This window comes from Diaporthe batatas (genome assembly GCF_019321695.1).
Source record: "Diaporthe batatas strain CRI 302-4 chromosome Unknown Contig00007, whole genome shotgun sequence".
NCBI classification, from domain to species: domain Eukaryota; kingdom Fungi; phylum Ascomycota; class Sordariomycetes; order Diaporthales; family Diaporthaceae; genus Diaporthe; species Diaporthe batatas.
Genome location: NW_025408554.1, coordinates 1281437 through 1297099, shown reverse-complemented (window position 1 = coordinate 1297099; position 15663 = coordinate 1281437). Strand labels below are relative to the sequence as shown.

The 15663-nt window shown below is 51.8% G+C and overlaps 5 protein-coding genes across 5 annotated transcripts; 2 read left to right on the top strand and 3 right to left on the bottom strand.

The window, feature by feature from the left end:
- Positions 1 to 670: 670 nt before the first annotated feature.
- Positions 671 to 2597, bottom strand: KVR01_006536 (uncharacterized protein). Its single transcript, XM_044786736.1, has 5 exons — positions 2341 to 2597; positions 1813 to 2254; positions 1624 to 1741; positions 1512 to 1561; positions 671 to 1452 (listed from the first exon to the last, which is right to left on the bottom strand). Exons 1-5 carry the CDS (start codon positions 2540 to 2542, stop codon positions 855 to 857), a joined length of 1410 nt encoding a protein of 469 aa, XP_044643967.1. The 5' UTR covers positions 2543 to 2597; the 3' UTR covers positions 671 to 854.
- A 3467-nt stretch (positions 2598 to 6064) lies between these two features.
- On the top strand, positions 6065 to 7856 carry KVR01_006753 (uncharacterized protein; the record flags this gene model as incomplete). The annotated part of the gene is made up of 5 exons (XM_044792675.1): positions 6065 to 6165; positions 6221 to 6348; positions 6415 to 6744; positions 6810 to 7511; positions 7597 to 7856. 5 exons carry the CDS (start codon positions 6065 to 6067, stop codon positions 7854 to 7856), a joined length of 1521 nt encoding a protein of 506 aa, XP_044644184.1.
- A 650-nt stretch (positions 7857 to 8506) lies between these two features.
- KVR01_006844 (uncharacterized protein) lies at positions 8507 to 9082 on the top strand (the record flags this gene model as incomplete). The annotated part of the gene is made up of 2 exons (XM_044788936.1): positions 8507 to 8859; positions 8992 to 9082. The coding sequence occupies 2 exons, from the start codon at positions 8507 to 8509 to the stop codon at positions 9080 to 9082; spliced, it is 444 nt and encodes a 147-aa protein (XP_044644275.1).
- Positions 9083 to 9628: 546 nt separating this feature from the next.
- On the bottom strand, positions 9629 to 11565 carry KVR01_006512 (uncharacterized protein). The gene is made up of 2 exons (XM_044782062.1): positions 11207 to 11565; positions 9629 to 11138 (listed from the first exon to the last, which is right to left on the bottom strand). The coding sequence occupies exons 1-2, from the start codon at positions 11398 to 11400 to the stop codon at positions 9845 to 9847; spliced, it is 1488 nt and encodes a 495-aa protein (XP_044643943.1). The 5' UTR covers positions 11401 to 11565; the 3' UTR covers positions 9629 to 9844.
- A 3359-nt stretch (positions 11566 to 14924) lies between these two features.
- On the bottom strand, positions 14925 to 15663 carry KVR01_006544 (uncharacterized protein). Its single transcript, XM_044785205.1, has one exon. The coding sequence runs from the start codon at positions 15571 to 15573 to the stop codon at positions 14989 to 14991; it is 585 nt and encodes a 194-aa protein (XP_044643975.1). The 5' UTR covers positions 15574 to 15663; the 3' UTR covers positions 14925 to 14988.

The window sequence follows — 15663 nt, the reverse complement described above, 5'->3', positions numbered from 1 at the left end:
AATGTTGACGTCTTCATAACTGCGTACTGTGGAAGGCAGTACTGAGGCTACCTAGGTACCAAGCAGAGTCTCTACAATGACGATTGCGTTGGGCACTAGGGTCGTCCATAATTTCATAAGTCACCTGCGATCCACGATGAACACTCAGCGGCCTGCTTTCAACTCGAATTCATAATATCAGTGGTGTCTTCAATCTCTATAATCGCATTTGGACAACCTGGATCAAGCTGGCATGGTCACATTAGCCTCAAGCTGATTTGAAATGGTACGAGCCTCGTATTGTAAGCCAAGAGCTAGAGGCGTACCAAAACCCACATAGGCCAACTTGAATTGTTTCACGTACGCTAGAAGAGGACGAAAGGACTGGCGACAAGCTGTATTACCAGTCCCTAGTTCCCCGGCTCCGGGCGGGGGCTTTTCACACACTCACAAGGGCTTCCAAGGTTGCCACTAAATTCTGAGAGACGCACAAGGTTTTGATTACCTAGAAGCAGTCGTATAATGTTCGAGTCCGCTTACTCCAGGACTACGCTTCTCATATTCAGCAGGTAGTCCTTGTATGGGCTCGAAATGGACTTGATGGGACTCGATATATGTCCCTCAAATCGACTCCACGAAGGACCACACCACGGTGCCCATCCTGCCATCAGTGGCTCAGCTTGACTAACCATGATGCGCGTATCTATCTTAGACAGCATCGCCTTCTATCACCTCAGTAGTACTCTATAACTATATAACCCGGGCCAGACTCACATTTCTCCCAAGCTCCTTACTCCCGGAAAATCAAGCAATCTAGCATCATGCCTTCAATCATCAAAAGCCATCTTGAATCTACCAAGCACGAGGTTTACGCCCTATGACAGCTTATCGTGGTCCTCCTGAGAAGTTCGACCATGCACGGTGGCTTCGTCTCGATAGCGCAGGTCATTCAGCGGTACATCTGCGCCAGTATTGACCTTTTCGTAGCCCTTCTTCCTTGACCTGTACCGCCTTACAGCGACTATGATGCCGACCACGATCGAGACCAAGACAGCAATAAGCATTGCGCCTGATACCCAAATTCTCCAACCACGCAGACAGCATGGATAGAGAGCCATGACGAGGCCGACGCCCCACTGCAGCCAGGACTTCGGCTCCCGGTGATCGGGAAACAGGGCCTTTCTCACGAGCTGCTTCGACATCGGGCCAGTCGGGCCGGAGACGTAGCGTCTCAGGCCGAAGCGGCGGATGATCTTTTGGCGAGGGTCGCTGTCCGGGTACATGGTGTCGCCCCAGAGCCCGGAGAAGTAGATTGCTGACGTGAAGTTCGATCCTTGTGGTGCTCCAGGTGGGAAGACCTGGGCCAGCTCGGAAGTGACGGCATCAAAGCGATAGAAGTATGCCGAGGAGACGGGGTCCCATCGCTGGCCTGCATCACAATAGTCCTGTATCACCGCATCGTGGACATGAGTTCTGGAATAGGAGGGGTCAGCCCGAATCATTCAGGTCAGTAACAATGGATTGTCACCTACCCTTCTGAAATATAGTTCGCATGGGAGCCCCATGCACTGTAGACAAGTGGCTAGACCGTGATGTCAGAGTCATTGTCCTGGTCTCCACTGAATACGTCCCCGTCGAACTCACCCGGTCGTCTTCTTTTGACAGAGCAACATCGTCCCATTGATATGCAGCCCCATCAGAGTGCTGGCTGAAGTAGATGCCAGTGGGTTTCCCATCCCGAAACCGAATCATGTTATGCTCCCTTGATGTAGACTATCAGCAAGTCAACGGTTTCCGGTACCGAGTCAGAATGGAAAGAAAAACAGCGATTACCAGTCTCCAACGTGGTCACCAAAGTAGGTGCCGGATTCGGTTTCTTTCTCTATCATGCCTCTTATTGGTTCCAGCACCCGAGTAATATTGGCGCCGCGGTTATAGGAGTAGAAGTAGAAGTAGAACGCGGCCACGTCGTTTGGGTCTCCTTCAGACTCCACGACGACCACAACACAGGCAGTCGCGTTTCGAAGCGTGCCCGACTCGTCAGGCGCTTCCCCTTGAATCCATGGCGGCAACTCCGTGACATCTTCGGGATCAGCCGTCAGCGCGACCGGGAATCCGTCGAGCCCCCTATCATTGAGCAGGGCCAAGTTGTCCAGGTCCATCTCAGGCAGCCCATCCACGGGCGTGCCATTGACCATGGGCGAAGTGTGGCGCACATGTTGGAGCAGGTCTGACGGCCTGAATGGGTCGTCTGAGTGCAGCCAGACGAGTGGTGCTATCAAAATGGTCAGCATGGGCTTTGAGGCTGGCTCGAGTCATGCTGTTGGGCACCGGATGGCATGGACGTAGACATAAACTTACCATAACGGGTAACAAAGTCCGGGACCGTCGTCGGTGTTGCAGCAGCTTCCCTCTCCCGATCAATGGAATCGCACATCGACGGTTGGGCGCTGAAGAGCAGGGTGCTGCATAGCAGCGAGCGTAGCAACGGGCTTCGGGTCCGACGGGATGGTGACATTGGGCCCCGGCGCAGGTGGTCTACCCCATCCAACTCCAAGACCATGGCATGTGGCTGTTCCCGATTTCTCGTGAAGCGATGTAGGCTCCCGGAGGTCGAGAGATGGCCCAGATCATGATGCAGCGTTTACAGGTCGTCGAAATTGTACTCTGCCCAGGTGTGTTGGTTTTCCGCGGCAGGCAGCAGCCCTTGTACATGTAAGACTGCTGACCTAGGTACCTACTTTGTCTCGGCTGTCATTATTCGCAATGGTGTACTTTAATCTTCAAAATAAAATATTTATGCTGGCTGATATTCTCTCTGATACGCTTTCCGTTCCTGTGTTATTCTTGTTTCATCTTTTTTCTTGCGAGGGTCAAAACTATATGTACATAAATACGAAAGTAGGTACTTCCTACCGACTGACTGGCGCCGGAACAATGAACATGTCACAACTCAAATTTGCTTCGATGTCACTTATCTCATTGAATCGAGAATCTCCACTTGATTCTCTTCCTCCTCCTCCCTTCAATAGATCCATTCCCTTCTGAGTCAATTAAGGAAGCATTTTGCCTGACAGCCGCAAAATGAATGCATTCGAGAGGACATGTGAAACAGGAATGCAGTCAAGCTCTTTGCACACCCGGGGCAATTTGTGGTATTTCGATCCACAAAATTATAGTAAAAATGTCTCTGGGCACGTAACTATCAGGGGTAATGACTACTAGGTTATTTGAAAATTACAGAATCGTGGCTATTTCTCTGGACCAGCTAAAGGCCATCCGTATCGCCAGCTGGAAGAGATCTTCTACGTCTGTGGGATACTCCACTTGATCTGAGTCAGTGATTACTCGGCAGATAGGTCAAAGCTGTAATGTGTGCTTTGACCGATTCAAGCAGGTACCAGGTGCCACTGTTTGGGCTGGCGTGAGAGTGGCCAGTCGGCTGCGATTAGAACATACTTCAAACCCCATTTTCGCAGAGACCAATGTAGATAATCTGAGTTGTACTGCCCTATATCTATGGCTGACCTTCGCGGAAAGGTTGTGTGCTATATCTATGAGCCTGCCTCTCCCGTCATCTGATTTCTTGACATCTGAATACATGTACGACTGACTCGGAGGCCGTGCTCAGGTGGTGAGCGCGGAAGGGATTCGGATGATGACGCGGCATTGGTGCAACGATGTTACGAATACAACTGTGAGAAGGACAACCGGCCGTCAAGTTCAGGTTGAACGTTGAGCCAGGGCTAAGTATTTAGGCATTCCTGCATACCTCTACCGATCATGATGTTCGATTTCAACCACAACCAGAAGGTGACAATTGACCCCCGAGCATGTGACATGAGCATCTGCAAGCCACAGGGCCGTCGTGTCCCCATACCACCAAGATGTGGCATACGCGTATCAGGAGAATGGAATCCATTAGTGCAGTGTAATGGTGATATTTGAAGGTGATTCGGCCCCGCCTCAACAAGGATGCTAGCTCCTGTCCATCAATGCAGGGTACTCATAATTAGAGTCTAATTCTCATGTTCAAGATTGCCTTCAGACTGCACGAAACTTTACACGTCAACTGGCAGTTCATGGTCTCCTTGTTATCAACAGCCATTAAGGTGGCGAGTTGGTCGGCCAAAAAGACTGCATTTGCTAAATGTGGTGCCATCCTGAAGCTCCTGTCGATCATGTCAAAAGCACATTCCTGATCCGTCTGCATACTGCACGCAGGGAGGTGCACGCAGGGAGGCAGCGATGTTGCGGGTAAGTCGTGGTCTCTACATGTAATACCTAAGAAATAAGCCGACGTGCCGAATAGCCTCGGGCCCGGCCTCGGCCGGGTCATCGGTTGGATGAGACCGGGCATACAACACGCAGTTGGTTTGCGTAGCATTGGAGGACCAGTGCACCAACACTAGCTAGCAATCATCGCTTATGGCAACCCATATCTCAAAAGACGTGATCAAATGTATGTTCCTCGCGAAGCATTTCACTGGTTTCGTAAGTTTTCAGGTAGCTGTTTTTAATTAAAATCGGCTCGCCTTATGTTCTCAACAATGTTGAACGCGCTCCATACACATGCAGCACTTGAGTAGGTCTTTGCCGCATGTCTTCCCCATCTAAATGCACCACATTCCATCGTACTAAAACAACACAATAGTTGATCAGTAGCTACCTGTTTGAGGGTGACGCGCCAGGAATACGAACAGATTCAGACTACTACTATGTGAATGCAGCTGAAGTTTTGTGATTTGAACGACACGGCGGCTAATTTCAGCCCTGTCATGATGGCATGAAGTCAAATAGAACACTGGACCGAGGGAAAGGTCACCCATGGATTGGTAAAGCCTCGGGTTTGCCGGGGTGCGCCAGGGCCAGCCTCTGAGCAGGCACTACTGGCTTTGATGGTTGCATGCCAAGATAGACGACCAGCTGTGGCACAGGTCTTGTTGCTTGGGAGCTGAGTTTCGGGAGTGGTCTCGGCTCCCGTAGACGCAAGCTTGTGCTAAGCAATTATCCACAAAACTGGCGTCTCTTGAGAGTCACACTCCAGCCTGGCAGCCTGCACATGCACTGCAGAGGAGGGGCCAAATAAGGCAAATTATTTGCAAGTGTTATGGCGGGTGGGTAAGGAAACTTCCTCATTATGATCTGTCACCCCTGTACTTGGGTACATGCAGAGTGGGTTTTAAAAAGTGCCAGGCCAAGTCATGGCGTTGCAACCCGCAGATGATCTTTTTTGGTGGCCGTTCGCTATCTTGCATGATGCGGGCGTGCCCAGGTGTTTAAGTATAGTCGATGATATGCGGGCAACACTCACCTTCCTAGAGAGACATGCCAACATGCCAACATGCCAACATCATCTTTGCGTGGATCCTATCGTGAACCGGAGACAGAGATGGGCACTAGAGATCTTGGCTTGTCCGAAAAGTCTCCAAAATTCTGGGGCGGGAAATCCGGGGAGGAATGCGGGGAAGCCTGGAGAGCAAGGCACTATGGCGTCCACGGTGGATAACCGCAATCAAATGCCGTCAACACAATAGGCATAGGACGCCCAGTGGGACCGGGGACCATCCCAAAGCTGTCACCTGGTGGGAACTAGACTACCGCCTGTACGGAAAAGGGCCCACGTAGCTGCCACGGTCTGCCTTCCAGGCCTTCCCACACCGTCATGGACGGCGATGCCAAGGATGCAACTGATAGGCCACAACCGCCGTAAAAGGGGCTAGACAACGCGTGGCAGAAACCCAGCTGCCCTTGCTGTTGGATTGCCCTGCACCCTGAGATAGACAGATGGGTCGCAGTGGTGCGACATCCGACGAGGCCCCCGTCAACATCCATGCACAGAGGTTGACTCCCAGCTTTGCCCTGTGATGCAGAAAAGGGCCGTTTGCCCCACGCCTCTCCACCTATTTAGGTTTCCGGCTCTTGCACTGCTCCTCCATCCCTTCGAGAGTTTCTTCGTTCGAGGACGGTACCCTTAAAACGTTGTCTGTCCTCTTAATCTTGCTGGTGGCTCCTTGTTTCCGAGCATCCTCTTACCGCCACACGTGCATCTCAAAGCACCGGTAGCACTTCCGACAACAACGCCATGGTGAGCTCTGACAAGGACGAAGGTGTGTCCTATGTTCATCAGGACACGGGGACGGGGGTTGGGACTGCTGCTGGGCAGGGTCAATATGCTACAGACAAGTACGCTGGCTGTCTCTATTCACCACGCGTCATTTACTGATTTCCTGTTCCGCAGATATGGCCAATCCCTAGTCCAGTTGGACCCAGCGGCTGAGACCAAGCTTCGCCGCAAGATTGACCTGATGATCGTCCCGACTGTGGCTTTGTTGTATCTTTTCTGCTTCATCGATCGTGCCAACATCGGTATGTCGTCGTTGTACCATCTGAAGAAGCTTCATATATGTGGTGGAAGCACTAATATGAGATTAGGAAACGCCCGTCTTGCAGGACTCGAAAAGGACTTGAAACTTGTGGGCAACGGTTATAACGCACTTCTCTCCATCTTCTACATCAGCTACATTATCTTTGAGATCCCAGCAAACATCCTTTGCAAATGGATGGGTCCCGGCTGGTTCATTCCCCTGACCTCCCTGGGCTTCGGCATATCATCAATCGGCACTGCATTCGTCCACACCGAGGCACAGGCCTCTGGCGTGCGTTTCGTCCTTGGGGTTTTTGAGGCTGGAATGCTACCCGGCATTGCCTATTATATGTCTCGATGGTACCGACGGAGCGAGCTTGCTTTCCGCCTGGCAATGTGTACGAACCCAGACACTCCTAGGGATCACCGAAGGGGACTTCTTACTGACTTGTGAACTACCCAGACATTGTTATGGCACCTCTAGCAGGTGCATTTGGTGGCCTCCTCGCGTCGGCGATCCTGAAGCTGCCAGGCTTTGGCAGTCTTCACACATGGCGAATGATTTTCGGAATCGAGGGTATCATTACAGTCGGCCTCGCGCTCATCTCCTTCTTTACTCTCACCGATAGGCCTGAGACCGCTCGCTGGCTCAGCCAAGAGGAGAAGGAATTAGCTATCGCCCGCGTCAAGTCTGAGCGTGTTGGGCAAACACAAGTCCTTGACAAGATCGACAAAACGAAGATCTTCCGTGGAATCTTCAATCCAATTACTCTTTCGACTTCCTTTATCTTCTTGCTCAACAACGTCACTGTCCAAGGCCTGGCTTTCTTCCTCCCAACAATCGTCAGGACCATTTACCCCAAGGAGACCGTCATCAAACAGCAGCTTTACACTGTGCCCCCTTATATCGTGGGCGCCTTCTTCACGCTGCTTCTGCCGCTCATCAGCTCCAAGATTGACAGGCGCCAAGTCTTCATCATGGGCGCGGCTCCCTTCATCATGGTCGGCTACATCATGTTCCTTGCCAGTGAAAACCCCCAGGTCCGCTACGGCGCCACTTTCATCATCACTGCATCCGCCTTCATGCTCGGTTCCCTCACCAATGCGCAAGTCAGCGCCAACGTCGTGAGTGACACGGCACGAAGCGCGGCCATTGGAACAAATGGTAAGTCTCCCATTCGTCGGCCGCTCTGGCTCGTTTAAGCACATTCGCCCTGTTTGAGCAACCCACTGATGTTTCCTCACAACAGTCATGTTTGGCAATATCGGCGGACTCGTCGCCACCTGGTCCTTCCTGAGCTGGGATGCACCCAACTACCACATTGGAAACGGGCTCAACCTCGCTACTGGAAGCACCATCCTGATCACCGCAACCTTGACCCTATTCTGGATGAAGCGTGACAACAAGAAGCGGGAGAGCCGGAGCATTGAGGAAGAGCTGGCGGGCTACTCTCCGGAAGAGACGTCGGATCTGGACTGGAAGCATCCCGGCTTCCGATGGAGGCCGTAAAGCAAGTGCTTGGCCTCTTAGTGCCTTGGCTTGTTATTCATGCTTGGTTCAACCATGTAGGAGGAATGATATCAAACTTCAAAAGCTTTGGTAATTAACGCTCGTGTGATTCTGTCTTCTTGGCACGTCAGTGCTAGTTTCGACACCGAACTGGTGGCATCTACCTAGCTAAAGCAATGCAATCCCCGACCCGTCCATGACCACAGCACGATATTTTAATGAACTATTTGTATTATGTGATAACATCGTGGAAGAATGTCTCCGTAATAAAAAGCTGGGTATACACACGTTGAGGCTACTTTTTCTTCTTCAACGTCGAGCTGATCCTCGAGGGTTGAAACCCCGCTGCAAGCATTGAACGGACCGGTGCTACTTCTAAGTGCTACTAGCAGTAGTACGGTCCCGACGTCAATCCAAGACAAGGGCAGACTGCGGTACCCTTCAGGCATCTGCACCCACTTACAAGTCACTCCTGCACAAGATCGATCCCGTCAGCTTGGTCTGAGCTGACTCAAATGTTTATCTGGCTGTCAAGGGCTCTTTTAAAACCTACTCGCAAACACAGCAACCCTAGCTACGGCGTGCCGCGCTGCCCCGCGTGGCCAAGGGGGGAACGGCTTCGTGCTCTCAGCCCTTTCCAAACTCGCGGCATGGTAGCCCTTGCGGACAAGGTCCTGGTCGGGCCATTTACACTCAAGGAATGGGAAGACTTCCTCGCCAACGACCCGCCCGATGATGGCGTCCGCCTCCTCCTCCGCAAGTCCAAGTCCTCCGCTCCGGGAATCGAATACACCGCCGCAAGAGACGCAGCCCTCTGCTTCGGCTGGGTGGACAGCACTGCACGGGGCCACGACGACGACTACCAGGAGAGATGCTTCACGCCGCGACGGGCACGTAGCCGCTGGTCGCAGGTGAATCGGGAGGTTGTAGAGAGGTTGATGGGCGAGGGCCGGATGCGTGAGGGTGGGCTGGCCGAGGTCAACCGGGCGAAAGCAGATGGGAGGTGGGATGCTGCGTATCGAATGAAGACCGCGGAGCCTGACGAGGAGTTCCAGGCGGCACTCGATGCGAATGTCCGGGCAAAAGCTTTTTGGGAAACCCTTGGGCGCACGAAGCGGTTTCCTTTTTTGTTCAGGCTAATGAACATCAAGGGGCCGGCGACGAAGACTAAGAAGATACAATTGTTTGTCGAGATTTTGGAAAGGAATGAGACCTTGAAGGCATAACTTTCAAACTGGAACTTTGAGCGTTTACCACTGTATGGAGGCACCGTGTATGGCTTCCGATGTGTATGGAATAGTAACGAAACCAGAATATTATCAAAACCTTCTTCTCTTCTGGTGTGTGCCTTTTTTTTCTTTTCTCCAAAGTCTATTGCAACGGCGATCACATTCTTTTACAGCCCTATCAGCATCTAAATTGTATGTTCCTATGAAGGCGCCGCACACAACTTCAGTCACATACAAAATAGTTAAGAGCGAAATCAGCTAGACGAAACCACTTGGGCAGCTACTGCAAAGGTGTCTCGGCATTTGACCTGCATCACTCTGATTGACTCTTGCCAGAATTTCGGAGTAGCCCGCCTGTGTGGATTTCAGTTCGTGGCATGGTAAAGGCTCGAACTGGTCATCGTTGCAAAAATATTCGATGAACTGTGGCAAGCATGTGGATGATACTGCCGAACGGCCTGGTGCGTGAGGTGTATCGAGTATCAGGACTCTACCGTGTGAGCTGAGTCAAACCCAAGGACTGCTGGTTGAAGAACTCATCTTGTTGAAGCCATTATAATACTTCAGAAAAGCACGCTCTAATTATATATGCTAAAAACTATAAACACTTTTGAAACCCAAAGGGCTGGCTATGCACCCACAAAAAAGCAAATGGCTTTTGAGGCCTCATCATCATAGTCTCCGCACTTCGAATCCCATCTTGCATGCCCTGAATGGCATGACATTCTGTTGTCTGTGACAGCCATTATCATCTTGGGTTCAATCTCTCGTGTACTTGGATTGTTGACGCCACTTGTATCCATATCTGAACATCGCCAAAGGAATCGGAATCGTAGCAGCACTTATCGCTGCGAAGATAGTGAAGCCCCAGCCGTACCCAAACTTCGACACGAGAGGCTCGGTAGCCAGCGGCACGAAAGTCCCCATGAGACATCTCGTGACAATGACAGCAGATACTGCAGAGGCTGAGTAGACTCCAAACGCATCAACGACGTATGCCATCAGTGGCAGGAATGAAAGCATCAGGAAGCTTCCCAGCAGCACCACGGCGCCGAGCAGGACCGAAACGTGCAAATGCAATTGAGTCGCCCAGCCATACATGAGAACAGGAATGGGGAAGAGAATGCTACCCAGGATAATGAATGGCAAGCGATATTCTGGCTGTCCAACTCCTTGATGCATGTTGCGCAATTTGATGTAGACCTTGTCAAGATACACATTGCACATCAGAACAGATGCGGTGGATCCAATCGAAAATGCGAGAAAAGCAGAGCCTGTGGCTGCTGGTGTGAAGTCGTAATACTGCTGCAAAATTGGCGGCAGACTTGTCGACATGATGTAGAAGTAGGTGAAAGTGAACGAGCCGAATAGTGCCAGAATTTGCAGGGCAAAGCTGCTCTTGAGCACAACGAAAGGGCGCAATACAGATTCCCCGATGAGCTTCCAGCTGTGCCCGCCCTCCTCAGCATCGAACTCAGACCTGAGCGCAGAGTTGCCGGTCTCTCTCCTGAGCCGGGCAGCCTTCCGCTTCAGGATCTCCACCCTGTACGTTTCGCGGAAACAAATCAGAAAGGCCACCTCGCAGGCGCCCGCAAGGACAGCGCTCATCCAGAGCGTCTTCCTCCAGCCCAGTGTCTGAGCCACAGCACCGGCGATGGCTGGCCCAGCGGCTCCCCCTATAAGCGGCGCGAGCTGGATCAGGCTCATGGCTCCGCCACGCTTTTCGGAGACGAAGATATCGCCGACAATAGCCGGGCTGAGGACGTTGGTGGCGACTGCGACGCCAGTGAGAGCTCGTGCGAAGATCAAGATGCCTGTGGTCGGGCTGAGCGCAGCGAGCACCGTGAATGCCGTGAAGAGCGTGTTGGCGATGTTGATGACCGGGTAACGCCCATAAAGCTCAGAGAGTGGAGCGATGAATAAGGGGCCGGCGGCCTCACCAAGTTCCCAGATCGTCACGAGCAGCACGCTCGCAGAACTGGAGGCGTGTCCGTGTTCGAGATCGTCCACGATGGTTTGCGCTATTGGCACCACGCCGATACACGTGAAGGTTCTGTTTTGGTGTATCAGCACGTGCCGGAATGTGGCAAATTTCGGTGGATGAAATTTCTTCTTCCTTACACTGTGAAGGCCATTAATGCCAGTAATGTCACAATCATCCATTTGTAACTCTGAGGCCAGTCCAGCGGATTTTCATCGTCGCCATTCGGATCAAAATCGACAAAGTCGTGCTTGCTCGGCACTCTGTGTAATTGGTCGTCTCTGGGAATGGGGGCAGTCGCTGCGTCTGGCAGCAACGGAGTGGTCTCGTCCATCGTGGCAGGCTCCTGCAGCAGCGTCGTCTTGAGCACTTGTTCGAGCACTTGAGGTAGTAGCGGTGAGCAGATATGTTATAAGAAGAAAATTCAAGGTGCGCCTCCAGTGCAGTTCCTGGTACACTGAGTGAGTGAGTACCTTAGTAATAGGTAGAGAAAGTTGCGACTCGGAACTGATAACAAGGCCGGCCGACCCGGGTCAAAATCTGACTCAAAAATATTTACTCCGTAGGTAGCAAGGGTCCATTCTAGCCGAATCCAGCCAAGCATATCCGGCCGCTATCTTGCACTTGATCGCGCCCTAATTATTAACGCTGCGGCGCCCTGCGGAGAAAGACGGTGGCCTATTTCATGGGGACGCCTTGGCGGTTGCTTGTCTATGGGGAAGCCCAACACACGTCACCCCACATCTTCTTGGTCTCACCATCCAAGCCGTGGATGACGATCCAGACAGCCAGACTGCCGCTCTGCACTCCTCTCGCCATCTTTCTCCGCACTGAAATCATCCCACCTCAATCCAGTAGTAAGGCACATCCCTACCCGCAGGTCGTCAACGCCTTTGATGGGCAGCTTTTACAGGGACCAGGGTGGGACAAAAATCTCCCTGTGAACTCTTAGGCGCGCCTGGTTCGTTGGGGTTGACCCGGTACTAGCCGCGATAACCTCACAAGGATTTTGATTGATTACCTCAGATGTGTACAGGATGTTATCTACTCTCCATTGCTGCGACTCGTCTCGTTCCTTTCACCGTTCTTAAATTACTCCCACATTTGGTACAATTGGAATGAATGCAATCTCGGTTCCGGGCTGCGGTTGATAGTATATACCGAAGAACGCAGAACTGCTGCTGTAGTGAATGAAAGTGCAAGGTTTGATGCAGAAGGACGCCTTGCTGTTGGACCATGAAACGTCGCAAGTACGATCTAGAGGTTGGGACTTTGTATGTAACTCGTCCCCCTAATCTTGTATAGATTATGAACGTTTGAAATGTGGCAGCTTTCGATTGCCAAAGGAGAGCCATCCCAGTTGAGATGCTCCCTACAAGCCAACATCGGCACTCAGTAGAAACAAAGGCACGGATAGGATGAGCTGAAACATCTCACATAGTGGCTTAACCGATGTGACAAGAGCCTTCTTCTGAATCGCTACATCAATCTCTGTCGCTTGTGACATGTCTTTCAGTCAAAACAGAACTATGACATGGCGGCGCACCGTCCTGTTCCAACTTGCCAAGCTTTTCCGCCAGTGGTGGACAAACACGCACCCGTCGCTGTGTCCTATCTTCCCACGGACTTATCCTATAAGACGTGTAACAATACAGAGACAGCTTCAACTTTTTTGTTTGTGCCAAAACTTCTTAACCATGGTGTCCGGTAGTGGCTGGCTCCCAGAGGTAGCCTCGTGAATCAGCAATTTGGCGCGGTAGCCAGGTCTCAGACAGATCACCACACAGGCCTTGTTTGTTGTCCCGCGCACGATGTCCCGAAGCTGTCGAAGCAGCACGGCTGTTCGAAGCAGCATGTTTTTGTAGTTGTTCTCCCACTCGAGGATCTCATCTTGCATATCCAGGACACGAGGTCGGTCGAAAGTCCCCTGCTCATGTTGGGCCACGACTATGTATCGTGTCCGCGCAAACCACATGTCGTAGTACTGACCCAGTCTTAGTATCCCCAAATCGGGCGAGCCGATCCGAAACTTTACAACACTTTTACGTCTCGTCCCCGCACCGCTGGATGTCGGGTCAACTAGAGCGCCTTCGACTTCATGACGGACGACCAGTTTCAGTCCCCAAAAGCCGTACTGGATGACACGGTGATGACACGAGGTGTGCTGATAAGCCTGAGGCATCTCTGCCACGGCTTTTTGGAAACTCTTGGTCCAGTTTGAGGTCGCACGGCCGGCACCCCGAAACACGGAAGGCGACTTCAACGAATTCTCGATGATCAAGGTGTTTTCGACGAGATGCAAATCGAGACGGAACGTGCTGCTGGGGCATCCAGTGCAGAACTGATATAAACAGGACAAGCTCTTTCCGTCAACAAGGACGTCTACTTGAGTCCCATGGAAAGGGACTGCCAACGTCTGTTGCATACGATCTGCAGCTTCAAATACAGCTTCGAAAGAGTGACCGGGATTTTTGGCCGCGTTCTAATCAACGATATAAAAACCTCGGTCTTCCTTGAGCGTCGCAGGAAATTCCGGATTCGTAAGTTGCAGGAAAGGCGGCTCAGTACCTGAAGTACCTTTGAGGGCAGGCGGTTCACCTATGTACCCTCATCAGTCTCGATTAGTCAATTGCTTGCTAGATTGGGGATCTAAACCTGGAGCAAGGATTCTTGACTCCTTCGTCAACCAGTTGTAGCTGCATATCAGGTCACATCCATTGACGAACGAGATGAATTGATCTGAACCCGATAGCCTGAGCGATGCGCTCCTCGTATCGACGATGTTGATAAAATCTCCAGTACCATCAGCCATCCATTTGTCTTTGGCGTGGAGGATTTGTAGAAGGTCCTGCTTTTTTGACGTGGTCAATACCATGTAGGTGAAACGAAAGCCGTCAATTCACAGTCTGGGAGCAAGAAGACGGGACTGAAACTCAGTATTGGGGATCTGACACTGGACACTTTACATGGGACCCGCTGGATATCAAGGACCGCCTTGTGGTCCGGCGCGGTCTTTTTATCTTGACAATGTTGACGAAGCGAGGTGTGAGCCGCGAAGGACCGTCCACAAATGCACGTGAAAGTCCCAGAACTTGAATCCATGATGTCGGTAGTGTTGATAGCTTCGAAGTGCCGAAAATATTATGCGTCAGAATTCCAATTGATGTGTTCTGTGGGATGTATCTTTACTGCAACGATGCGGAGAACAATGATGAAAGTTGTTGGTCTGGATGAAAAGATTAAAGGGACTTCTGAAAATCACCCACCTACCTACGTATGAACCTACCTACCTACGTATGAACCTACCTAAGTACCTAGGTAGGTACCTAGGTAGCTAGGTAGGTAGGTGCCGTAGGGAAGCATGGGGCTTACTGAATTTGAACCAAGATAGCGGGCCTCTTGCTTGACTCTGGGGAGGAGCGAGGCTCGCTGGTCTCGAGCGTCATGTCAACACCGGGTTAGCCTTAACTCTTAAGGAAAGAGCGCGTCAAGATCATATCAACGACCAAGTGCCTGGCCCATTCCGAGGCCTTGAAAACCTGGACTGCCGGAAAGAGTCTTTTTGGGGGGGGAAGGTGGGGGGGGGTAAAAATAAGGGCCTTAGAGTGGCGCGGCCCACACACCTGTACAGCGAAAAATGGGCAACCCTTGGGAAGACATGAGGACCCCTATGACCATCTACCTACCTGCAGATGAATGCAACAAGACCAAATGTTTGTTCTCATAGACGGTCTTATTTAATTGACCTTGGTATATATAAACAGTTGAAAAAGATCTTGGTGCCCAAGCCATACACAGACGCCCGACATCTGAACTCCCGAGGTCTCAGATTTTCTAATCCACAGCCCCAGACTCCAAAGAAACCCTTCATAATCTCGTCTCCAATTTGATGAGATTTGAACTCCTCAGCAATGAATGTAGTCTACTGCACAAATGCCTTCGACGCGAGCACCCCGGTCTTCTGCATGACCGCAAAGTTAGGCGCACTCGCGGCAGGGCAGCCGACACCAGCACCATTCAGGTTCTGCAGTGTGACCAGCATAGCTGTCGCCCGCTGCTTGTTGGTCGCGGCGCTCTGGTCGCTGGCGTCGTTGTTGAACTCGACCTTGTCGCCCTGCACGCTGCCTGCGGCAACGTTCTTATCCAGCGCGGCGAGAAACGCCGCCCGGGATGGCGGGCATGAGCACGGGATGTTGACGACCGACTGACTGGCCGCATTGAAGCCGTCGCACGACCCTTGCTGCCTCGCGTTGGCATTGGCATTCTGAGCCACGCCAAAGTCTGGGACCAGGCTTGGGTTGATGTTCCCTGAGGCTCCTCCACCATTGCCGCCACCTGTTGTGGAGTTTGACGAGCCTTGGCCGGCGTTGTTTGTTATACCACCGCCTCCTCCTGTGCAGGTAGATGGTGATGTGTTCCCGTTGGTCCTGATTAGTGGCATCCCTGTGGGAATTGCCAGGACCGAGGAGGATGAAATGAGAAGCAGGATAGAGGTGAGGAACTTCATTTTGATAGCCTAAGAGTCGCGGATTATCGATACAACCACGTGGCAGAGAAAGTTCAAGAGAAACGTAGTACAGTCCAGCTGCGGTGTATA